Genomic DNA, 27102 nt, shown 5'->3' with positions numbered 1-27102 from the left:
ACGTTAACGAGGTGTACAGATGGTGTTTGTAAGGAAAGGACTGATGCAGAGAGGTCGTATCTATCTATCTATCTATCTATCTATCTATCTATCTATCTATCTATTCTACCTACAGTATCTATGTGTGTGTGTGTGTGTGTGTATGTGCGCGCGCGCATCATCATGAATCAGATGAGTTGGCTTCCAGCCCACAGTGTGCTGTCTGTTTTTCCAGCGCCGTCAGCTCCATTCCATTTGTATCGATTTAGGCTTGACGTCTCCTATTCCTCCCCTGATTTTGACGATGCCCCTCGCTGTCCTTCCTTCTCCTTTTGTTTCTCAAAACTCAATTAACTGCCAGCCCGCCTTTGGTTTTCTTTTCAAGTCTATTTCACCCTGAGCGTGTGTATGTGTGTCTTTCATAGGTGTGATTGACTTCCTGGTGAGCCAGCATCCTGTGGCTCAGATCCTAAGAGATCATGTGATCTTCAAGATCGTCCCCATGCTAAATCCTGATGGAGTCTACCTGGGCAACTACAGGTACACAAACACACAAAAAAGCATCTTTTAATTTTCTGTTTGAATACATAACTACGTTACATAAACTTCACACATTATATCGCTTTATATCCTGCTACGTGTGATTACACCCTGTTAACTCCACCTTTAGGGATTTTAATGAAGTCATATAGCTCACAGCAGTGCATTTGCTAGAAGATAGTATCTGGCCGTGGGGCTGTTCTCTCTGCCAGTCTCTCTGTCCACCTTCTCCTCCTCTCTGTCTTTAACACTATTGCTGCAGCTCTGTGGGCATCCTCCTCTCCTCTATTCTCTTTCCCTTCTTCATAATTGCCTTTTACTTAATAGGCTCAGCACCAGGAATACTAATGCACACTGAGTTAAGCATCAGCAGTGTGCTCCCAGTGTGTTTGCAAGTGCCATCTAGTGGTGATGCCTCATCACTGCCCACAAAAACATCTCAGTGCCTCCCCAACAGCGACAGCCTCTATAATGTTGACTGTGATTGGTGACTGCTTAAAGGCTATTTTCATTAGCGTGCTTTCACACTGAGTGGTGATGAGCAGCATATTGACAGAAGGTGAGTAGTGATAGTCCTCACCTCACCAACCACACATGCTCATTTATATAGACGCATGCACTCTCTCTCAATCTCTCTCGCACACACACACACACACTCACACACATAAAGGCACACAGATACGACACATTGCAGACACAGTGCAGAGCACGCTGAAATGGATACATGCAGAGCAAAGAATCAATGTCAGTTAACCTGGGATGAGTATTTTGTTCATGGCTGGCTGCTCTGCTCAGTTACTCAGCAGTATTAGTAACTCCTGTATCATTACCAAGGGCTTCAGTAAATGTCAAAGATACACACGACAACAAACAGGGCAGCTCAGGGTGCATCTTTATATGCAAACATCACATTATGGCAATTACAGGTTGCCCATAACGCTCAAGAGTAGCAAATTACCACTATTTGCATCTACACCTATCCATCTCCCTATTACTCAGGGCCCCACAAGGGATAAGGTCAAGATGTGTCACATCATCTCGCCTCTCTGCAGAGCATTTCCCTGAACTGATAGTGTATTATAACTCGACTGGACCAACACAATGTTCCTATAATGCAAAACTTTAAATTCAAGGTAAAGGTAACTAAAGGTACCCTGTGGATTTTTGTTATAAACAAACAACTTCCACTGTTTGTGTGCATATTTGAAGCCTAGTACTGTATATGTGTTGAATGCATTTCCATGTGTGTGAAATGTATGTGCTATACAATGCTCTCATAAATCCCCATGATGAAACACTCCCTCATTCACTGCTGTTTATATATAGACTCAGTACTGTAGGTTACTATAGAGCGGTAAATCAAGATCTCAGGCTTATGAATCATAGTCATTTTGCTCCACATTACTGGCAGGTGTAGAGTCCCCCAAAGGTGATTATTTGCATGCATAAAATGCGACACATTATATTGTTAGCATAAAGTAGTGCACATAGCATAGACACTACTTTTATAACTTCAGATACAGGGATGTTTAAATTCACGTTTGCTTGCTGTCAGTCCTCTTCTTCTTTGCCTTTGCTGGTGCATTGCTACCAACTGTCAGTGTTTAAAAGTGTGAAACTATTGGCAGGACTTGCAAAAGATAGAAACAAAACAGCAACCCACTCAGACACAAGTGCTACTCAGGGTCAAAAACTCCACATGGTACTTTTTAATCATTTGTAATATTTTTCAGTTTTCAGGTTATATTAAAACTGTGTGTGTGTGTGTGTGTGTGTGTGTGTGTGGGTGTGTGTGTGTGTATACAGGTGTTCTTTGATGGGCTTCGACCTGAATCGCCACTGGCAGGATCCCTCTCCTTGGGCCCACCCCACGCTCCATGCTGTCAAACAACTCATAGTGCAGATGAGCCAAGATCCAGTGAGTGAGCATGCACACACATATGAACACATGTCCTCCATGCTGCGCTCCATATTCCTTCACCACAGTAATGTCTGCTGGTCCCAAGTATAGTTTTCTGCCTCCCTGCTTGGTTCAGCATGTTCTTCCAATCTGTGTTCAGAGTGTGTGCACTGGGGAGCGTGGATAGGCTAGTCAGCACCTCTGGAATGTCAGCTAGGCTCTCCTGGCCATTCAAAACATATTACTGAAGCAAGTCTCTATGCTTTCAGTCTCTAACTCTACTGTAACTTTTTTCCTTCTCCAGTCTTAGTCTTCCAGTCAGAGGAATGCCACACAGGCAGGCCAGGGATTTTTCTCTTTGTTCATGATGTTAATTATAAGCAGAGCGGCAGGTTGGTGGGATTATTGAAGGTCAGTGTGTATCCTGGGAATACTCTGCCCTTTTGTACACTCCTCTAATCCTGATAAGAGAGGGAGCGGGCTGGGGCGGGATGCAGGGCAGGCCAGAGATGGGGTGAGGCGTAGGCTGGCATCAGGCAGATTAACCTTTTCCCCCAGTGCTGACACACTGATCGATAGACTCTGTCATGGCAGGGTGATCCACTCATGCCTGTCATTCACACACACACACACACACACACACACACACACACGCACACACACACCCAAACACTTACCACTCAAATGCATGAGTTTGCCCTGGCAGTTTGGGTATTTTCTCTCTCACAGATGCATACTTCTATGAAGAAAATTGTAACTATCAACACCATTATATGGAGCAGTGGTTCCCAATCTTGAGAGCCTTGGGGATGAGTCCCCTATCAACGACGATTTTTTGGTGTGGGAAAACAAAAAACAATATTTTGCTTCACTAAATGCTGTATAATTTCACCTCTTTAGGTTTCTAAATAAGTAGTAAATTCGTTTTTGTTTTGTTTTTTACATATTGCTATAATAAAAAAAACCTAATGGCCACCACAGTGACTTTGAGTTCTCTGGCTAGGTAAATGCAGTCTCCTGTCAACACAGTACTGGGCCATATGTTTCCTAAATCTACTCCTGCTGGTCAGATGCCTCCATTCCCTCTCCTTCTCTGTTGATAACCATCCCACCAGCACTCCTGTAGCCCCCCTTCTCCCTGATGATTGCCTTCAGTCTTGCAGAGTTAATTTGGAGGCTTGAGCAATCTCTCCTCTTCTGTCTCTCTCTCGCCACAGCCAGTTAATCCCATCAGACACACTACTCATGTCTGGGGCTCCCAGATGCCAGTTTCAATGCCAATTCTGCAGCCAGGAAGCCCTGTGCTGCTGCCCTCCATTCATGCTCATCTCACACAGCGGGCATAGAGTCTAATGAGGCTACCAGGGTTGGAGGGCTTCACTGGAGGACTCCATTAAAAGGAGATCAGCAGCTGCTACAGCAGAACAGTTGGGCTAAGCTAGCCATGGCCTGCTAACTCAGTGTGGTTATTTGTTTAAAACCAGGAGACTAAGGGGGAGCTGGAAAGGGAGGTCATTATCATTTTTCATGGTGTACCCTACAATTGTGCCTGTGTGGGTAGTTCAGAGGACTGTTTGGAACGTTGTAACAAAACCACACAATGGATGATAAAGCTTGACATCTCAGCAGCCATTCGGGTAACTGTTGAGACACTGCTCATAAATTACAGTAATTTTGTGCAAAAAGTCAGTAAAATATTCCTTTTTGTTAAATTAGCATAATCTTTGCATGCTGTAAAGTCTGGATCATACACAGATACATTAACCTTATAATCATAGCCTAAACTAAATGATATGTCTGATCAGGTAGACCAGTCCCCCCGAGATTCAGCGAGTCACTCACACAGGTGGCTGCGGGCAACAAGCTGGCTAATATAACTTTAATAGCAGTCCTGCTTTGTCATTTTAATGTCGTTGTTGTTGTTTCCTGTTACTTTGTAAAAGAAATGTAGGTCTGATAGTGACGCTGTAACTGGACAAATACAGTAAATGTTTATGGTGTCTGAAGGCTACAATAAATTGCAATGGACTGTTCCCGATAAGCACTGTTAAATTTACATTCTCTCAACGTTTCTTCATTCACAACATTTTACAATTACCCTTCTCTGGCACGGATCAACCCAAGAACAAACCACAACATTTAAAAAAAATACCACAGAGGTCATTGTTGTCTCAGCTTTAACTTAGTAGTTAAATGTGGTAGCAGGCATGACACTGTTTTTACGTTTCAATGCTTACAGCTGACAGTGAATTATATGATACAAAAATGTGTTTTCCTTCTCCAGAAACTAGAGAACTATAACCTGATATGAGTAAACCCCCATATTTCAGAATATATAAATCTACTGTAATTGTACTTTACTTTACTTTACTGTAATTGTAAATTTAGGATGATCATAGAGCTTGATAGAAAATCCTGATTTCAGCAGAAACAAGGAAGTCAAGTTATGTTTTTGAAAGATATACACAGACATGCATGTCTGTGTACATCTCTTGATACCATCTCACATGAACATTCATGCTCTAGAGTGAGTTGGGTTTGGACTGCCAAGTAATACAACTCTAATAACAGTTATTCAGCATGTTGTCAACTGTATTTACTGCGTTGTTCAATGTGTGCTTCTCTCTGAGTGAAACTCATTGCCCTTTCAGTTTCAGTAGTCTGTTCCCATCTTCAGTAAATCCAATGCAGATCATGACTGAGTGCTAATTCAAGGTGCAGTGCAAATTTGCTTTGGGCCTTTATGTACATAAATCTGATCCTAACTTTTTGTCAATTACTACGACTTCTTTACTTCTTTAGATATCCACAGATCTAAGCATAAGGCATCATAATTTAAAGTCACATTGCCCTCCGTTGCACAAAGGAGCCCATTTAGTTTGAAACCCCATCAACCATTCTCATGACAGACACCCTCGTCACTCCAAAGCGATTCTCCATCATTGTGAATTCAGCAGCACTCTCTTTCTGCTGGGAAAATAGCTTCCTTGTTCTGTTCAGGGCAATAACTTCCCAGACAAGTGCCATTTAAATCAAAGCTTGTAGCGAGAGCAATCTATGTTGCATTGGCGTTGATGGCTAGAAACCTTTATTTGACAAATATTTGTATATAAATTCAACACTGTTGCACTGCATGCATTTGCATTCACTTGTGTTTATGCAAACTCTGTCCCGAACAACAAATGATGTTTTAAAATCAGTAACTTAAAGTCCCATCAGCCAGCTCACTCGGAACGGTTATATTAATATATGAATACAGAGTATGTAACAGTTTGGCGCCAAGGCAACAAATTCGTCATTCCTCACAACATACAGCCTGCATAAGGAGAGACTGTTGAATGATGATAATGTTCCCCTATTCAAAGAAAATGAAATCAAAGCCTACAGGTGGATCGCAGGGTGGTAGAGGAGCATGCTGAATGTGTATTACTCTGCAGCTGAAAATAGTCCCCAACAAATGAGTAAAGAAATGTCTCATTTACTCCTTTTTGAGTAATGTTTGCCAAAAAGGTGCAGTTGTTTAAGAATTTAACTTAAAGATTTAAGTAAGAATCAGTGGGCTTGATGGTGAGTTTCACTCATGAAGTATTCAGACACAGCTTCCCGTACTGATTGTTTTTTGCCTGTCACGTGACACGTGAGGTTTGACACTGCTACCCATCCAACTGTGAATCAACACCCTCTTTGGCTCTATGAAGATTTCAGCTTCAACTCATATGTTGGCCTACATGGTTGAATCCCAAATACTCTCAACTAAGTAACTAACTAAGGTCTTGAGTGTTTCAAGCTGATTGATCTGTTGCCTGCTGTCAATTAAAATATTAAAGAATAAGGCTCCTGTCATTCAGCTGGTTTATTATCAACAATTCTAAGCTAACACTAAATGTATCCTGTGATCATTACATCACTGCTGTCCATCAATCAGATATCATGTTCATGTTCATACCTCTTTGATAACCTGAGCTGTAAACTACACTTCCTGTGTTAATTATAATGACGAAATACTTCACACAATTCAACAGTATGGCTATGCTTTAACCATTGTTGGACAACACTGCAGTTCTATATCAAGAAGCACCATCTACATTAGGCTTATTGTTAATAATAACATAAAACATCTGTTTTTACCAGCCTCGTACTTTAAACAACTAAAGAGAGCCAGATGTTTTAGGAGTAAGTAGGCCGGTTGGTGGACTGAATATTGGGCTCACATTCATCAGGTGAAATTAATGGTTTATCTGAGGAGGTAGAGCAATCGTTGGAGGGTTCCTAGGTTCAATCTCTAACTCCTCAGAGAGTGTTGAGCAGAACCACTAACCACTCCTAATGAGCAGGTTGGCACCTTGCACTGCAGTCACATATGGATAAACGATATAGCTCTGAATGATCAGTAGACTACATAAAATATATACTATGTTATATAAAATGCAGTCCATTCACCAAGAAAAGGGACACCACTGGGATGTCCATGTTGTACTGGGTCTACTGATCATGTAATAGGTCAGTTGGGCTACTATGTGAGCTTTAAGTGGCCCAAATGTTGCTTTAAATGCAACATAATATGCACATAATAAACACAAGGTGAAATATAAAATAGAGGTGTGGTCAAGTACAGCCATTGTGTGAATGACAACTGAGTATTTGCTCATAAGCTGTAAACTTCTTCTCCATCCATTTAAAAGCAACCTTGCTCAAGCTGTTTCATAAAATTCCATCATTTACCATCTGCAGCTGAACATTGGTCAGCAGGGAAAATGGCTGAAAGAGGCAGTGATGCAAGGAGCTATAATCTGTTCCCAAGCTACCCTGTTGTTTGTTTTGAAAAGAGAGAAATGGAGAGGGAGGGGAAAAAAGGAAAAGAGACCAAAGAAACAAATGGACCCATCTCCTTTCTAAAGCGTTGCTTTTCCAGCTCATTTATCAAAAGCAGAAGAAGAATTCTTTTTGATTGGCTGATTACCAGAAGCATTCATCACTGGCCGACATATCCCCAACAATTTGACACTGCCATTTTGGATAATTTGTTAAGGATGACAAAGAGGTCATTGCTGCCTTGGCTTCTTTTTGACCTTTTTAATATTAGAAAATTAATTTTCAATCTGAAACAAATGTATTAGGTCCTGTCACAGCACCTAGATGAATTTTGTACCTTGAGATCCTTCCTAATGCCCTCCTTGTGTGACTCCTACAGCCCGACACTACAGTCTCCCTCTTTCTTTGTTCAACGGTCAGATCTGCTTTATGTGTCAAACAGGGAATCTGGCTGTGTGTGTGTGTGTTTTTTTTTGTCTTTTTCACTGCCTCCCTGTCTTCTCTCTCCACTTTCTATGTGCATTGTCCTCTGGTGTCAGCCAGCCATTTCTGATCCATTTCTGAGATTTACAGCCAATTTTACCCCATCATCCCTGCACCATTTCAATCCCTCCATCATCCCTCTCTTGATTCTCCCTCAGTTCGAAGCTGAATTGTTGACTTTTCACAGTAAGATACAAATGAAGCTCTCACATTACGGCAATTTGATGCTTTTTTGACAACTTAGTTCAGGATTTTTACCTTTATCTTGTTTTTTTTTACATAATAGTTCAAATTATTTTTTTCAATACCTCCGCTCTTGCTTTTCTTTGCTGTCTTTTTCTATCACCCTCTTTTTCTTCTCCTTCTCCTGTTCTCCTGGCACGCTCTCCCGACAGATGTGGCAGCTTATGTGGCACTAACAGGCCCGAAGCAGAGGGCTGCCTGTGCCCGTTCAGGCTGATTACAAGTCACCTCTGTGTTCATAAACAGACAAATACCACCATCAATTTGAGAGCACAGTACAGACTGAGAGGGTGAGGGAGAGGGAGAGGGAGGGAGGCGAAAAGGTGATAGACAGAGACAGACTGAAAGAGAGTTTTGTGTCATTTACTCTCATCCATGGAGCAGGTCATGCCATCTGCCATGTTCTGTCATTGCTACATCATTAGAGGGTCATTGACCATGTGCCCCCGTGCCCTGAATTGGCTTCTCTAACTAATGAAATGTTGGTTAGAGTTTTACAGTGTGTATGTGATATGACAGTTTTTCTTTGCGTGGTAAAGTTGTGGTAAATTGTTTGATGCTTGCATAGTTCCACAAATTTATACTGAAGTGGCTATACCATAATAGACTAGTACCTGTAACTGTCCAATCATGGTTTAGTAACCACAACTAAGAACGGCACATTGTTAAGCATTGAATTTATCCGCTTGTTGAAGCAGTGTGTATCAAGGTATCAATATATATAAGTATATAAAGAGTTTAAATAGTTTCTTTGTTCTACGCTTTCCAAAACCCAAGAGACGAGCACAAAAGTGTAAAAATCTGATTAAATAGCGTTCTGCTGTAACATACGCTGCAAATGTTAGCATGTCTGGCACACTCGCATACTACCTATAGTAATGTTAGTAACCTATGTAGTGTTACTACAAAGAAAACAACAAACACAAAAAAAAACTTTCACAGCTTTCACAGCATCCATGGTTTTCACAGATTTCCCCATTGTGTGAGAGCAGGCTAACTTTAGTGGCTCTGACCTGCTTTATTGGATTTGAGGAAGTTTCCAGACAAACTTTATCTGAGATAGTGTTCACAAAACATATTTGTTTTCCCTCAATCCAAAAGCATTTTCACTTAAATTCACACATAAATATACCACTTGAACAAAGCATAAATGTAACCCCTGCTTGTCTAAATATGTGTGTTCAGCAGCTGAAAAGCATTATGCATCTTTCATGTGGTGAGGATTTTAGCACAAAATCATATACGTAGTCATCTGTCATCTGGATCTCCATACAGGGTTCTCCTTCAAATCATTCAGTCGTAAACAATCAAAAATTTAGCTGGAGACAGCGTGTCCAACTCGTGAAGCCAAAGTTAGCTTGGACCATGCTTGCTAAAATCATCAGTCCCAGGCTAGAAATGAGAAATCTGGTTTTGCCTATTACTGTCTGAAAACAAGGAGTTATTGTTGCAAAATTTCCTATAAAACACAGTGAAATGTCTGCCATACATGCAAGCATACATGCTGTGTGAAAAACAGAAAACTTGACAGACATAGCAACATTAACTAAGTGAGTGTGGCTTGCGGCCCATTTCAAAGTAGTTTGATCTTGCAAATGGAGAACCCCATGTCACTCCTCCCACAGGTATTATAGGAAATATTTAAATGTTGGATAATATGCATTACATGGTGAGTAAGTTCAACTTTCTCTTGAACAAGCAGCAGTTTCTCTTCCCCTGAAAAGGTATACTGCTGATGCCAAGAGCTTTATTCAGGAGCTTGTAATCCTGCTTCAATCAGCTCTTTTTCCTTTCCGTGTAAAGATAAGCCTGGCATTTACGGCCCTCACAGCACACCCCACACCCTGCTCTAATTAATATGCAGGAGATAAGTACTTGTCTGACAAAATTCATTCGTTTGACCTTCTAGGTTTTACACTAAACTGTTTGCGGCCGCTGCAAGTTCACCACAAGTTGAAAGTTCCCTGGAGTCTCTGCAGCGAGATGGGGTTTTGTTTCTCTCTTAGAGGTTTAATTTGGACAGCTCGCTCTCCCCCTCTGTTTCTCTCTCTCACTCTCAAATTGTCTTCTGACTTTCATTCAGCAGTCACTGTTTCTTAATTGCCCCTAATTGCTTAATTACAATTTCAAATGAACAATTCTGGAGGTCAGAGCGGGTTGTTAATTGAAGCATCAATCACAGTGGTGGGTGCGTCTCAGTTTGATTGACAAGGCATTAACTGAGTATTGTAGTAAGCCTAGACATGACATTGTGTGGGCTCCATGGCTGTTACTACAGTTACTGCTCTTCTTCTACTCTCCTTCACATGATGCTGTGAAGGAGCTGGGTAAGATTCAGTTTATGTCTTAACCCACAATGAAACAGGATGTAGCGCAAGGCCCATCACCTTCTGTCTTGTGGACATATTTGTCCACATACTTTGGGCCATACATTTTTGGCCACATACTGGTTTCGTGGTTTAGGCAAAGTACCTTGGTTCCAACTAAGTGAACACCTCATACTATAGCATACAGTGAACACTGTTTAGTGTGCTTCCAAATTTGTGGCCGTAGTTTGGGGACAACGTTTTCCCATTTCAACGTGGCAATGTCCCCTTTCACAAACTAGTCCATAAGATACTATTTTTACAAATAGAGCTGCAACGAGCCGTTATTATTTTCCCTATCAACTAATTTCTTCATTAATCGATTAAAGTTTTTCATAAATTACAGAGGAAAATTGGAAAATGCTCATCACAATTTCCCACAGCCTCTTAAAATGTCTTTTGAATGTCCAACAGTCCAAATCCCAAAAAGATCATCAGGGTCTGAGCAATCGCCCATGATTGCCAAAGCAACGGTAGGACCATTGGTAGGACCCCAGGGGGAGACTAAAAAAAATCAACAGATACTCACATTTTTAATTGATTATAAAAAATGTTGCAGATTATACTGATACAAATACAATACAATACAAATCAAAGCTACTTGAAGGTGTGACACCACTTTTTTAGAGACTTTTGTCAGGCTTTGTCAGTTTTCATAATTGCTTCAGATATGGCACCTGTCATTGCTTCATTAAAATGTAATGTAAACAGTTCGTTGAAGAATATCTGTAGATGTCAGCTCTATTATTTTGGAAGGTGGTGTGGAAGTACTCCGACCCCAAACCCACCAAACATTGGCCAAAATCAGTGCCCGACCTCCCAAATTCTCCTCTGGGTTAATACTACCACATTCCTGCATACTTTATACTGCATTCCTGCACCTTCCAAAATCTTGTGTAAAGCATCTCCAGAGGAGTGGACACTATTATAGGAGCTTCTTCTGATTTAATAAAGCAAAATTTAAATTAAAGAGATCCACTGATGGATTCTATGTACGCATGTAACAACCAGTTAACCTCTCTGTTATACTCAGTCTGCCACTTTTCATCAACCTTATCCAATCCATCCACTTGTATCTCTTCCTCTTTTTATTCTTCTCCCTCCTCCCAGCGAACATCTCCTCCAGAGGGGAGAGACCCAGGTGATTATTAGGCTTGTTTCCCTCGTCTAGATCCTGGCTGGTTGGTTGGAGGTCCTTCCACCCTCCTTCCTCTGCCTAATGGAGCTGGATCTACCTCTCTTACTACCTCCCCCTCCCTTAGCAGACTCCCCCATCTCCCTCTTCTCTGTTTCTCTGTGTCTACCCTCCCCCTCTTTCTTTCCAGCCCCTATGTAACTCTCTCTTTATGTCTCTCTATATATTCCTCCCTCTGTCTACACCCCATCACTACCACTGCTCCGTTGGCTGCATTTAGCTTTTTTTTCCCCCCTCTTGCTCTTTTTTTGTGTTTTGTTTTTCTGTTGTTTCTCCCTCGCTCCCTCCCACTGTCCTCTTCTATCCCCCTCTCCTCCTCCTCCTCCACCACCACCACCACCTTCTCCTGCTGCTGCTCCTCTCCTCTGGGGCTCCATCCATCAGGTTGTCGGGGGCTGCTAGCGGCTGACTCCCAGCCACCATATTTCACCGCCAGCCAGCCAAGCAGCTGACAGCACAGCCACCGCCAGGAAATTGCTTTGGCTGTGAGCGGAATTTCAAACACAGGCACACTGCGTCGCCCGGGCCGCCCAAGCACCGCTTCCTTCTCTCGCTCTCTCTCTCTCCTGTCAATCTCTCTACACCTCCCTACACACATCTCTATGTCTCTCCCTATCTCTCTCTGTCGTTCTCTCTTTTTTTCTCTCCTCAGTGTTTGTCTTTATGTACTTATTTCCTCTCTTTGCACCCTCATCTCTATATGTTTTTCTGTTTGCTCTTCCCTGCCCCTCTGTCGCTTCACACACACACACACAGTCACAAACCCATATGCATCATTTTCTCTCTTTGTCTTTTGTCCGTCTTTGTTGTTCCTGTTCTCCCTCCATCCCTTCCTCCCCCTTCACCTACCACTATCTCTCCCTCTCCCTTGCTATCCTCTCGTTCTTCTCCTCCTCTCCTCCTCTTTACGACCCACAGGGAACAAGGTGTGGTGTTGAATGTGTAATGAATGGAGAGGGAGGGAGGGAGATAAAGAGAAGGGAGAAAAAGTGGGGAGGGGAGGTAAAATCAGGTAGCTATAAGATAGAGTAAGACGGGAAGGCAGAGAGGAGAGATTCTGGTTGGTGCTACTCCTGAGTTAAGGGTCAGAAAGTGTGTGTGGGTGGATGTGAGGGAGCTTGTGTTCCTGCCCTTGTCAGAATCAGTTTAAGACCACTGACGTGAGAAGGATTGTGCCAAATGTGGTCACTTTTGCTAGTGTTCACATCGGGGCTGGTTTAGGTTAAAGAAATACACCTTTACAAGATAAATACAAGCTCATAGATCAGTCAAAATCATGTGTTACCTCTGCAGCTCCATTCAAGCACAATCAAAATAAAATATGTAGCAGCTCTGTTGTTTGGTTTTTCCTTATCGGAGTCACCTATCCCAGCTAGCATTGGGCAAGAGGCAGGGACCACTCTGGACAAGTCGCCAGATCATCACAGGGCTGGAGACTGTTTAAAAATATATTAATTATGATTTAACGTCATTGTCATACAATGGTAAAGTTGCCAGAACACGATTTACACTGATGGAGTTTGAATGAATCTCATTAATAGTGTCTATATCTATGAAATCATGGATAACAGTATTGTACACTGTTGATTGTAAGTATAGAGTGAAAAATGGTAATAAAAAATACAGTATAAGAAGATAATATGATGATAAGTATGTTTGACCAAAGATTTAAACCTTTTTTTTTTCATTTTCTAGCTCTTTCTGAAGCTCTTTCTCTACTATCCTCTACCGGTTTTTAATTATTTCTAGTTCTGAGCAGCTCCGCTATTTCTTTTCTGTATTGCACTGAGGAGTAGTAATGTCCTTTCAAAGCACTCTCTTAAAAACCCTCAATGCACGCTGACACTACATACTCGACACCTACTTTAGTATGTCATACGAAATAGTTAAAATATGCATAAGCTTCCACCCAGCCTTGATAACACAGAGCTGTCTTGGCTCTGTTGAGATTAATGGATTTCAAGCCCACTCCATCAGCGTAAGTTGCATTTTTTACTTTACATATGCATGATAACGTTAGAATGTCAAACCGCAAGCCTTTACGAGCCTTAACCCTCTGGAGTCCTACCAATAACCCCATGAACTGCTTTTGCAATCACGGCGATTGCAAGGGTTAAATACCGAAAATGGAGTGTTGGTCATCCAGCATGGTGATAGTCCTGCATCTAGGAATGTCATGGTAAGCGTTCTAGTTAAATGTTTAAGAATAAGGCAAGTCGGTGCATGCTCCCTATTTGTATCGCAAGATAAAAGTCTGTGTGTGCATGTGTGTGTGTGTGTGTGTGTACATTGTGTGATAACAGAGTTGAGCAAGAGAAACAGATCTTATCAAATCCATTTTGCACAGTGTATACTGGAGAGAAAAGATATTACATACTCAATGTGAAGTCAATATTAACCTGATGGATACGTATGGAGTATGTAATGAATCTATGACATCCGCATGAGAGAGAGTGTGTGTGTCTTAACACCATATTCATGTCTCCTCACCATCCATGTATGTACTATGGGTGTGCCCTTCAGAAGGACAGTCTGATTGAAGTTATGTGTGGGTGGTTGGCTCCTTTCAGGTAGTAAACATATTTTCAGTCTGCGGTGTCTGGAGGGTTTGTAGTAATCCTATGGGTGACAGCCTTGCCTCTGCACAGTTTCCCCAGAGCAAAGAAAGGCCTTTCCTTAATGCCAGTGGTATTGGTGTGGACTGTCGCTCGCTCTTTCAGAAAAATCTTCCTCACTAACCTGCTGTATTTTGTCTTCTGTCTGTGTGTCTCTCCGTTCTTCTGTCCCTCTTTTCCTCCATCAGAGAGTTAGTCTGGAGTTCTATATTGATGTCCATGCCCACTCCACTATGCTGAATGGCTTCATGTATGGCAATGTGTTTGAGGACGAGGAGCGTGTCCAGAGACAGGCTGTCTTCCCCAGACTGCTGTGCCAAAATGCGCCAGACTTCTCCTTTGTAAGTCACACAAACAGACTAACACACACAAACAGACCAGAGAGGCGTGTTTAGGAGCAGAATTCTACCAGTTGCAATCCCTTGGCTAGCTCAGAAAGATAATATGAGATAGCCCTATCTCAGCAACTACTGGTGAGGTGGTGTTCAGCGAGGCACTTAATTGCCACCTGCTGCACTCTTACTGGCACACAGCTAAAGACTTTGGTTGCGCCAGGCTTCCCCCCAGGTGTAAATGTGTGTATCTGCATGTATTTGAGCTGAGGTGTTGATTAAAAAAAAAAACACCTGCTTAGGTGGTTTTAGGCGAGGAAAAATATACACAGACTGCACGTCGTTTTGAATTAGCAAGGAGGAGTTGAATTATTTGTGGTGTGCGGAAGAAAGAAGCACGTTCCAGCTGTGCACAAAGATTCTCACCTTGATCACAAAAGAGAGAGGAGGTGAGGAGAGTGGTAGGAGTAGTTGCAGATCTAAAGTTTCAATATGTATATGCATTTATACTTTATGTATATGCAGAACAGAAATAGCAAACACTGTGTAGGTCATAACACATGACTCTTAAAGTAGGCCAGGATATTCTGTATGAGCAGTGCAGGTGTTCTGCTAAAGCACCTTCTTAGGTGGCTGAAAGTGGATTTATTTGGACTGTGTAGATGGAGGAAGGAAGAGGGGGAAACCAAGAAAAGAAATTAAAGTTCTGAAAATGAATGCAGATGAAAACAAAGAACATGTGGGGGAAAACATCCATTGTGACACTCCACCACCCAGCCACACATGCATAACCTAATGACACCTTTTCATACAGGTACATTATCCGCCAAACCATTTCCTCTCAGCCCTGTGTCACTTCCACTGACCTTCGTTTTCTCACTGACGGTGACATTTCATTGCAGAGCCACTTACACACATCATAAAGAGTAACATTTATTGCCCATTGACACTCAGTGCCAACCTGCATACGGGGACAAGTCAGACAGGCGGATGTTCACCCACACATGTATGGAAATGTCACTGATTGTCAGTGTCTATCCGGTATGCAGTGTTATGAAGGACAAGTAAAACGCTATTTCAGGAGAATTTATCTCTCTCCTTCTCTTACTCTCCCCCTGTATAGCCTGTGTGACAGCTGGCCCAGGGGTCATCTCCCTCACTGTGCTTTTGTCCCTCTGCCCATTCAGCACTACCTAAGCCCAATGCAGCAGCAGCACAACACAATCATGGCAAACTCCCACTGGTGGCCGCCAAGTCTGCATTTCAGCATGGCAACTCTCACTGCAGCAGAGTGGAGTGACAGTGAATGGAAACTTTCTCCACACTCTTCCCAAGACAGCGTCATACTTGTGTAGTATAGCTGACACGCTGAAACCAAAAATAGACTGCATGTTTTTTTTTCTTTTTTTTACTTGCTATAGCCATTTACAGCCAATCTTTGTAATGACATTGTATGAAGGGGGTCTGTTCAAATAAGCTACTGTACCCTTCATAATTTGTCCTGGATCCTCAGGAGGCTTACCGCTGCAAGTTACTAAAAACAAATCACTGGGTGTTAATACATTTTCACTGATGAGACATGTCAGCCGATATTGACAGTAGTTGTTTAGTTTTTTTCATTTATCAACAATGAAATATGATCAAATTAAAGTCAGAGACAAATGTTTATGATAAAATCGTATTTGTGCAGATATTAATGTATATAAAATTGCTTAATTAAATTACAAAAAGCTTAATTTAGTTTTGCAGTTAGTACGTTCTGCTAAGCTTATGGTTTATATGACTAAGTCAAGACCCTGCAGTATAAAATACAATCACTAGTAGTTACTAGTACATGCTACAAATGATCTGTGATGTATTTAACAACATTAGCATGATAGTCTAATGATCCCTGACACATATGATATATAACTTTACCTAAACATGTCTAAGAGAAGTTATTAGAAATGGCTTAACTTGATTTGAAGGGATAGTTCAGGGTTTTTGAAGTGAGGTTTTTAATAGTGTCTTACTTGCAGTAGACAGAAGTCAGCACACTCCCACTGCTGTGGACTGGCTTCCCACAGTGGCAGATCTGGCCAACATTTAATTCTTTCATAAATTTTTAAACTTTCAATAACTAATTTTTTGGCCACTTGAGAGCAGTGGAAATAAGCTGTAAGCCTGAAAATATTGATTATAGCTGCGTTAAAGCTTTTGGTTACCATAGGAACACTTGCAGGTCTGAGCAGATTTGCCCAACACAATGTGACTCTACAGTAACAGACCTATTTCCACCGTAGTGTACAACCCTCCAGTGATGTGTAAACGGGGACATGAAAACACAAAGCAATATGTTTTTGCTGAATGTGTTTTTTTTTTCCTTCTATTTTACTGTCAGCGTTTGTGTTGAGAAATAATCTGTCATTCAGGCTTTCAAGGGCTTTAGAAACTTTTTTATTTTGGAAAGTTTCAGATGGGAAACACTGGCCAGCTACTAGTACATTGTAAAAACTAAACTTACAACAATTTCCATTGAGATATTCAGGATCTATAGAGGTATTTAAGGTTATATGTCATAGTTGGGGCTAATGATCTCCATAGGGAAATTCTCCAGACTCAGGAGTCTTGCTCAAAGATGCTTTAACAGTGGATGTTTGCTGACACAAAGACTAGAGCCAAAATCCTCTCACTGAAGTGCAATCTCTCTAACCACTAGTCTAGCATAATATCTCTGATGTCAACATTTTTTTGTGTGTGTGTATGTGTGTGTGTGGCTGTCTAGTCCAACACGTCCTTCAACCGGGACGTGGTGAAGGCCGGTACCGGTAGACGTTTCCTTGGCGGTCTCCTCGATGACACGTCCTACTGCTACACTCTAGAGGTGTCCTTCTACAGCTACATGACAGCTGGCAGCACTGCTCCTGTGCCCTACACCGAGGAGACTTGTATCCTTCAACATATATGATCTATGTGACTGAAAGGAAAATATTGTACAGCGTGCAGAGAGCAGCAGTTTTGTCCTATTGTGTCTCCCATAATTTCTCCTCTACTAGTCACACACACACACACACACACACACACAGCCCTGCCGTAACAACGACCGACTGAAATCAAGCCAATTGATCTTGTAATCATTGGATTATATTTTAATATTTGTGTTCCTAGTTGTGAGTGTGTGTATGTGTGTGTGTGTGTGTGTGTGTGTGTGTGTGTGTGAGGTCATGTGTACTCACTAGAAAACCATGTTGTTCTTTTGTTGCCTCTTGTTGCGACAGATGTGCAGTGACAGAATAGGGATGTGATAGCTGCTTCTATTGATTTCATTTACAAAAGGAGAGAGGAGAAAGGGGTTTGTGTTGGCATATGTAGTGCTATGTGCACACATGTGCAGTTGAAGCTTTGATTACGATAAACAACGGAACAATGGAACAAACACGATTCCTTTCGACAGTTGTGCGCTCACACAGGGGCACACGTATACATTCGTCACGGGAACCGAAGGTCAGAGGTGCCTTAATGGAGCCAGATGGGAGGAAGTTTTCCTTCAGCTGACCTTCTCAGGGCTGAAGAGCTCCTGAGAGCCAGCCGACGGCAGTCTGATCTTTCCGATAGAGTGAGTGAGAAGAGGGAGAAAGAGAGATTTAGAGTGAGCGATAAGGACCCTACACATGAAAAGTATGTGCTCCCCTACATATATTCTGCAGGTGGAGGGGAGGGTGGAGATAAATGTAGCCCTAGTGCCCTCTAGTGCTAAAAGTTGGCACAATCTGACTCACCGTAGGTGTGGATGTCGCTTCACAAAGTTAAAAAGTTAGTAAAGTTTCGGTCAATTCTACATGTTGAGGTGATACAGTGATGGACAAACAAATGTATCCTGTGAGTAAAGAGGCTTTTGGGAGAAGCTCAGAAAAACATACCTTGCAAGGAGTCACTTAAAATAACTCATGCATATTATTATGCAATGTCTTTTTGCGTGTGTGTGTGTGTTTTGTAAACCCTATTATCACCTCAGGTCTTTGCATTGCAGTTGCCCAAATGGAAATACATGGCACCAGCGCAGACAAACAAACAGCCAGCCTTACATTGAAGAGTCTGGTTTGTTGTGGTGAACAAACAACATAACAAATTCAACTCAGTGTTTTCATCTGGGCTGGTGGCACCAGGTTCAGAGCAAGATAAGATATGGGGAGCCAGGTTTCTGCCTCTATGTGTGTGCAGGGTGGGGGGCATTTTTCCTGAAGGTCAAAGACCCAGCCCTTGTGGCAGGACTTGCTTGATCTTTTTTGTTTTCCATGAGAGTGTATGTGTGTGTGAGGGGAGGTTTAAGAAAAGGAGGGGCTCCACAGGGTGGGCATGCAGCACGGGGACCTGGTGTAGAGTGGAGATTGGGGTCAGGCAGGTTGAAGGAACCGACCATGTCGCTTTATACGCCCCAGCAGTCAGCTCGATGGAGCGTGCAAATCATCAACAGAGACCTTTAGCATATCAATGCCCCCCCCCTCTCCACCTTTCTCACCTGATGCACATACACACACACACACAAGACTGCACGCATTTTAAACTAATACATGACAAATGAATAATAACCTGAGCCCCTAACTCTTACCACCTTCCAAACATGCCATCCTTACCTTTTCATCTCTCCTGATTCTCCTCCTCCACCGCTGTGACTTGTAGCCACCAAAATTGAAATCTTAACCTTTCTCACCACCGAGACTTTTGTCACAGTTTGACGGTGCTCAGAAAAGGGTGTAATGCAGTATATGTGTGTGTGTGTATGTGTGTATTTGTTTTCTGATCTCTCCTTTACTTTTTGCTCATGTCCTCCTCTGTCCTCTAATCTGTCCTTTCCTCTCATCTCGTCACACAGAACATAACAGCTCATTATATCATTTAGTCAAGCTGAGAAACCTCTTCTCTGAAACAGCAGGGACAACCTCTATCGTGAGTCTGTCTTCTCTTTGTCCTCTAGTCATTTAACAACTGTGTGTGTTTCCATGTGTGCATGTACCCGCTCTTACATATGATCTTACATATGTACATACATCATATCTCCTGGAACTGTGATGAAACATTTCGGCCTGTTATTTTCCTCCAGGTTTTTCTACTTTCATGGTCCAGCGGTATTTTGGGATGGACCTTTTAGTTCAAATCCTGAAGTTCAAACTGGAAAGTGGACTGGATCAAGGTTGAGAGAATCTGGGACCTCGTTCAAAACTCAGCTTGACACTTTCCTTTGTGTGTGTGTTTAGTAAGTGTATTTATGTGAGCTCTGGGGGCCTTCTTACCTAGTAAGTGTGTGTGCTTTTTTATGTTGCGGAGAGACAGTGTGTTCTCTGTAACTTTGAAGAATTGTTCAAAAACTATAAAGGCCACTCAGGCTGTAAAGCTTCCTTGAAAGATTTTGCTCTTGTTTTTACTGTGCTGAGTTGAGTGGTTGTTTTTTTTCTGCTGTAGTACAGATGTTCAAACTGAAACAGTGGTCATCACGGAAATAATGTGTTGGGTTATCCAGCAGGATTGTGCGGTGTTGGCTAATTGGAAGATGAATCGATACATCATGGATTGACAGCTAGTGCAACTGGCTTTGGCTAGTCCGAAAGGTGTTTGTGCAAGTGCACTCACAGACACACACACCATTACACGCTTCGAGCTTTCATTTTCTAAATGTGCGTGATGTCGGTCTGGCAAAGCAGCAACACCCAGACTATACCTCACCATAACAGTGGGACTCCATGAATACCAGAGCTGCCAGTTGAACACAGTATGCATCAGTGATCCTGACACCCAGTGGACAGGCTGTGAGAAGTATGCAAATGATATAGCTTGGAGGCAAATATGCTTCACTACCACACATCATACACATCATATCACACAGACATGCACAAATGGATAGGTGCTCGCACATGCAAACAAGCACACACGCACAGACACACACACATTTATACTGATTTCACAAATACCGTTGCTATGCTCAGATAAACAGGTGGCCGCCCACGAGCACTCACGCACACCTCCAGTGTTTTTGTATATGGTCATGGAGAAAAGTTTGGAGAGGTCATGCTAACTAGAAAAAGCTAAATTGTGCTCACTGCTTATTTGCAGTTAAATGATTTACAGTGACAATGCTGAAAGAAGTTAAAGTGACAGTTAAGACTAAGGTGTTTCTGTTTTTCAGTAGTTTCAGGTTAAGTTCAAGTACTGAATGAATTAAAATTATTAAGTGTGATAGAGCTGGAAGTGTCAGCTGAAGTGTAAGTGCGCTTACTCCAGTTAAACAATATGATATAAAAGCAGTGGACCTGTTACTTGATGTGTAAGCCGTTTAAGGCTGTAGAAATGTAAGCTACTGTGTAACTACTGAAAGCATTTAAAATGTTTTGAAATGAAACTGAAAGGGAAAAAAGCTTACTAGTTATGACCGTTCTCATCAATGTTGTCATTGGATTGTGACGTATAAAAGGAATTCCTTCCGGATTAATGACTTTTCTAAACAACAAATTAGTAGAACTCTTAAAGAAACATAATAAGAAAAATTAGAAAAATAACATCAGTATTCTGTCTTCAGGGCAGCATAGATCATGTTGCATGCTGGAGCACCATTGTTTCTGTTTTAGTTTCCTCCTCAAGTGTCAGAGCTTGTATCCTTGGCAGTGACAGTTCTTCCCGTCAGGGATTTAAATCAGCCCCTGTCTGTCCCTTTGGGCAACAGGACGTGAGGTCTTTGAGTCTGGTGAATCACTACTGGGGACAAAAATGTCCCTTTCTGTATTGCTGTTGTTGACTAGCCTCTTAATTAGCATTGATAATTAGTTCTCCGTGTGTCAGCGTAGTGACAGGACCTGTCAGTGGCCCATATTGATGGCTTGAATGTCCCCTTGCTTGTCTCCTTGTTAACTCCCATCCAATCTAGACAGCATTTTCCATGTGTCTTGTCCATTTTACCACTGGGGGCCTTGTTGTCTGATCGTCACCTTGTCTGTCTGTCTGCCAAGACTAGGCACGAGGGACATGGCGGTGAAAGCCGCTAAATGCCGCACTGACAGTAAACAGCTGCAGTAAACAAGTAATGACGCTCTCATCCCCTTTTGTTTCGTGTGTCCTGTATCTCATCAGCTTTTAAGCTGCTGTGCCCTTGAGCCATGACAATGACCTGCTATTGATTAGACAAGACCGCTAAGTGTACTGCGACATTAAAGAATACACCTCACACACCTCGGCGACAGACAGGCTACATCCCCTGAAGTGTTGTGTGAAGCTGGAACATGCACCTCTCTGACCTCTGTGGAGCTGGATACTACACTATGACATTGCTTTGAGATTCGATTAAGTAGATGATACAGTTTTAATATTGTGAGTGGTGTTAATTCAGAAGAGGTGGCCTAGATGTGGATTAAAGCATCTAAAGTTTTTTTCTGAATATTTCTACTACCACCCACCTCTGTCATCCAAGCTGCAGCCCACCGGCTGTTTCCTGGCTCTCACACACATCACTTCCTCCTGTAGCAGCAGTCTTGTTCCAGACCCTACGGTTTCCCCCGGCAACAGGCCAGACAGCAGTCAGGGCATCCTCTGTGTCTCCGACCATTCGCCCCATGGATGAAGTTCTCCTTCAGAAGCTGACCGTCCATCACAAGACCTCCTGTAATAGACGGTGAGTCGTGACAAGCCAAGCTGAGAGGCCATCTGCGCACGGTGGGGTCCGGGAGATATTTTTGTCGCTGAGCCTGCCTGGCCAAAGAGCTCAGGACTGGCACGGAGCTTTGCTGATGAAAGAGAATGAAGGAAAACACCGAAAACTTTCCTGAGGTCAGAATGAAGATGTCAAGGATACAAGGGGAGTGTGTTTGTTTATATATACAGTATACAGAGTGTGTGTTTATGCCCTTATGAGTGTATATCAGTTCATCAGTTCTTAACATCGAGTAGCAGATTACGGCCTACATTTAGATCATATGTGTTATTATTAACCATGTACAGACATTCATGGCTCCCAGAGGATGAATGCTAATGACTCTGATAATCGCCTGACTTTTCCTCTAGCACCATTAACAGGTCAAGGTTTTCACTTATAATGTGACATATTTCAGTATCTCACAGATAAATTATTATGACATTTGATGCACACATTCACACAGAGGTCAGTTAGACTTTCCCATGATCCGTCATTTTGACAGTCAGGGTAGTAAAAATTCCATCATAATCTATTATTACCCATTATTTTAATTTAAAAATTTTAATGACAGTGGGACATATAGCCTATTCAACAGCACTTGAGTTTTTGAAAACAACTCAATCACAATACATTTTAATATACAGAATTTACAGATTATGCGTGTATGGAGCACGGAGAAAGATAGATGAACAGATGCTGACTGTGCGGTCACTTTTCATGTCAACACCACACGAAGCAGATGAATGATTTTTACCTCCTTGCTGCCACTGCCGCTTTTCCTGTAACATTAGCTGCTGCCGGCTGATAAAGTTAATCAGTATTACTTGCTTGTCCTTCATCCTTCACTGCATCAATTCCTCTTTTTTTTCATCTCATTTCTTAACCACATCACAAATAATGGGCTTTCTAAAGAAACTTCGCACACTCAGCTGCCATGAGATTTTGTGATAGCTACCAGCATCAAGCAGCAACCTCTGTGGCTGTGAAGTGATGCCCATGTGGAAGTCCTAAAAACTGCAGTTCCTCAAACGTCCACTTGTGGCTTGCTATGGTGTTAACTCTAAATGACAGATGGCCTTCAAAGTTTATTTTTTATTTTTTTAATTCACTCTGTAATATAAATTCATAACTTGGTAACTTTGGTAATCATTTAACATCTGAAGCCATCATTGACTACATACTAAAGACAAAACTGCACTTTGTGTCTGTTGCTAATTAGATAATAAACATTATACCTGCTAAACATCAGCATGTTGGCATTGTCTCTGTAAAATGGCATGCTGATGTTTCCATTAATCTCGAAGCACAGCTGTGCTGCTAGCATGGCTGCAGACTCTAAGTCTTTTTTTGAACTATTATGCATTAAAATTTGCATAAAATCAAGATTCAGAAGGACGTAACCTTAGTTTGTTCATCTGTAGTTTTATCTCGACCTAATCAGTATCATCAGCTAGCTGTAATGAGACAGACTGTGAGGCCCGTCCACACACACACACACACACATACACACACACACTCTCTCACAGCAAGTCTGGCCTGATGCAGGACTCTCAGACAAACAGCCAGATGGGGTGTAAACATAGACTCTGGAGTCGTGTGGAGAGCGTTGCCATCAGCCTGCCGAGTGAAGAATGAAGTCCTGTGCAGACTCCCGAAAAAACACAAGAACACACCCTCAAAGGCCAAGGTGACAGACTTGCTACAGAGGGGTTTGCTTGCATATTTAGAGGTCTAACTTACCAGGTATACCCTTGTTTTGTTGTGTATGTGTGTGTGTATGTGTGTGCATTGCTTGAGGTATGACAAACTACTAAGCCAAGTGCCCAGACAGACCGTTCAAACCAAGGATGGATGTTTTACAAGATAACAGCTTTTTGGACGATAGATTTTCACCTTTGTAGAAACCATGATTTATGTAGCACAGGTCTTTTTTTTTGTCATTTTGAGAAATTGGAAAATAAAAAATAAAAATGACAGAATCTCCATCTATAAAAAAAATAATAATAATAATCTTTTTCTGTGTACCAGTTGTTTCAATCACACATCTGTGACAAATAGACAGTCCAGTGGATGACAGGCTGTATCTGAGTATCAACAAGGTAATGACAGGGGAAACTGACAGATTATGTCTCTGTGTTGCTCCATCTTGTTCCAGCTGGGTGAAGAATGGAGGTAGCTAAACATCAATGCCTTGAGATAGAGAAAAACCGGTATGTTCTTGTTTTTTTTTTTAGTATGCACGCACATTCTGTATAGATGGAGGAGGATGGACTTAAACGGTGCATAGATAGATTGGCAGCTGGTATTGATGTTGTGTTTCAATTCACTCACCTCAGTGACTATGAAATTTACTTGTGTGAGTGACATTGTTCTTATTTATCTGTATTTAGTATATCCTCATTCTTGGTGATTGGAAACATTGTTGGCATTCTGTGGTTCTCTGCTTCTTCATTATCTGAACCTGATTGTCATCATTACTTGCTCTGCTAGTCTAATGATCACAGGCTTAGCAACAGCACTCGTAGATGCTCAGCTGTTTTATAAAAGCAGTGAGGTTATTGATATAGTCCCTAATGTAGTGAGGGACAATTGGGCAGGATGATGATGTGTGCGCTCACCTCTGAATTTAAATAAGGCCTCTATGTTTAAGTAATTGCTTTTGTGTGATTCATACCAGCGTCATGCATTTGGCTGACGTGAGTGAAATGCAGTTGATTTAGCCTCGCTTAATTCAGAGCGTAATGTGTTGTACCTTGAGGATTTACGCCTGCACACCTTTTTTTATTTTAACTTTATGTTAAACAAGTGGAGATTCAGTGGTTTGAATATGTCATGCAAATATACATCATTACAAATTATGGATGTCTTACATCTTCATTAATTTTTCACACTCAGTCTACTGTAGATTTAGTTTACTTTGCAGAATTTCTAGCTTTAAACAGCCAATCGATCCCCTCCCCTCCACAATGCGATGTGTGCAAAATGAATCTGTGCCTTCCCAAAGGTGCCACTTCCTCTGTGGATAAAAAACTACTGGAAAAGTTTTGAGGCTTGTGCAAAGAGAATTATCTTTAACTCCCTGTCCTCAGACATGAAACTGGGTAGGAACGTGGCTCGAACCTTCCTGGATTACTACAAACTCAACAACCTCATCAAGGACAACAGACCGACTCACATTCAAAGGTAAAGCAGTATGGGATTATGAATAAATAAATAAATGTATAATTATGTTGTTCATTCTCAAGCAAATGAATGTATTTTTGTTTAGCTATTTCCTGAATTTTATCACACCATCTCAGTCATTCATATTAATGTGTTTTTATCTCCAGTTCTGAAGTGAAGTCCCACACAGGCGGCGGTAATGGAAAGGGCAATGGTGTTGGCAGAGATGCAGCAGACAGAGAGAGGGAGAAGAGCCAGGGCGTCAGGCACTAGACAGGCGGACAGACGGACGCAGACTGAGCATGTATAAAATGCGGAGCACCGTAGCAGGAGGATCCTTCACACTTCATTGCCTTTAGAAGCTCCACATCTCCCTGGCTATAAAGACTTATTTTCACAGATTTGTCACAGTGGGATGACTGGTACTTGCAGGACTGAAATCAGAACAAGTTTCCTCCTGGGTTATCTGACTATAGACTATAAAATATGTGTGACTATAAAATGTGAACTATTGAAGAAGACGGACTGGTTATGCACCTAAACTCCATCTGAGGCCTTCATTCAGTAGCTCCTTTTTTGTTTATACAGTTATAAATAAATGCATGCTTCCCCTCTGTTGCTGACTGATGTTATGACTTTTTTGGATGGTGTTATGGATTGGTATTATAATAAGTCATTAAAGCAACATTGTGCAGAAATTGGTATTTTTGCGAAATATGGACAGTTGTACATGATTACATTACTAATGATCACAAGCTAGTGAGTAGTAGTCACAACTTTGCAAACAGCCAACACAAGACATAGCAGCCAGCTAATATTACTAACTAGTCCAACAGCAGAAGCCCAGCTCAGCGTCTGTTTTTTAGAATTTTATTTCACAAAGCTCTCGATAATGACTAAAAGTCAGTCTCAACGGCCTTATGCTTGGGTCACTCTCTACTTTTCTCTTTTTAGCCTCCTCTATCATTGTCCCCTTCAGGCCTTTCACCCCTCACTGTGTGTCCATAGAGGCGTCTGAGCTCAGTTACATTGAAAGCTTCCACAGCTCCAGTTCTGGCACGACACCGGTTCCACTCCCTGTCAGCATTCACCCACACTGGGGCCTGAAAAGCTCCTCTTCCCTGTGGTACAAACGCAACACGCAAAACAAAAACAAACTCCAAACAAACTGAGCCAACATTAGCTAACAGTAGCTACAGTTTGCAGTAGTTTACTTTACTGTCCATTGGGAAACTATAGTTAATAACCGAGAGACATTTTCTCCATAAAATATGATCAAGCTTCACCAAAATGAGTCAGTTAATGGTTGGTTGGTTGGTGGTGTGTGATTTAGTTACTTAGTTACACACTACTTGTGGGTGATCGTACACAGAGCACACCATTCACCTGATTACAAATCATATTATTATTTGAGGGTAGAAAAGTTACACAATGTTGCTTTAAACACTTAAATACATTTTCTTTTGGTACCTTATAGCAATACTAAGAACATTAATTGATAATTGCTTTTATATAAATGAGACTTACAGCATATGAAAAATATCTTGACAGCATTTACATTTATACACTGTTGCCCATAAAGTTGGATATATGAATATTTTGACTCGCTCTTCTCATGAAATGATTGTGACAATGTGATTTATTCTCGATAGATAAAGTATGTTCTCAAAACTTGAACTGTTTAATCTCTTCCAAACATATCACAGTAAAAGTGTCTGAAATCAAAATTATCCCAACTTTATGGACAACAATGTGTGGATCTTTGTGTGTTCATGTAAGTTTTTAATGATTAAATAACACAAACAGTGACTGTGTGCG

General features: G+C 41.6%; 1 protein-coding gene across 1 annotated transcript in view; it reads left to right on the top strand.

Annotated features, from left to right (window-relative positions):
- agbl4 (AGBL carboxypeptidase 4) overlaps positions 1-25900 on the top strand; it is a 249305-nt gene extending 223405 nt beyond the window's left edge. The window contains exons 8-13 of the mRNA XM_019262716.2: positions 405-519; positions 2326-2437; positions 14322-14474; positions 17230-17392; positions 25212-25305; positions 25452-25900. Coding sequence (XP_019118261.1) covers positions 405-519; positions 2326-2437; positions 14322-14474; positions 17230-17392; positions 25212-25305; positions 25452-25557 — 743 coding nt within the window. The 3' untranslated portion in view covers positions 25558-25900. The remainder of the gene's footprint in view (positions 1-404; positions 520-2325; positions 2438-14321; positions 14475-17229; positions 17393-25211; positions 25306-25451) is intronic.
- Positions 25901-27102: the final 1202 nt, after the last annotated feature.

Source organism: Larimichthys crocea, chromosome XVII (genome assembly GCF_000972845.2).
Source record: "Larimichthys crocea isolate SSNF chromosome XVII, L_crocea_2.0, whole genome shotgun sequence".
In the NCBI taxonomy this organism is placed as follows: domain Eukaryota; kingdom Metazoa; phylum Chordata; class Actinopteri; family Sciaenidae; genus Larimichthys; species Larimichthys crocea.
The sequence above is the reverse complement of the archived record's forward strand: the minus strand, read 5'-3'. Positions and strand labels throughout refer to the sequence as shown.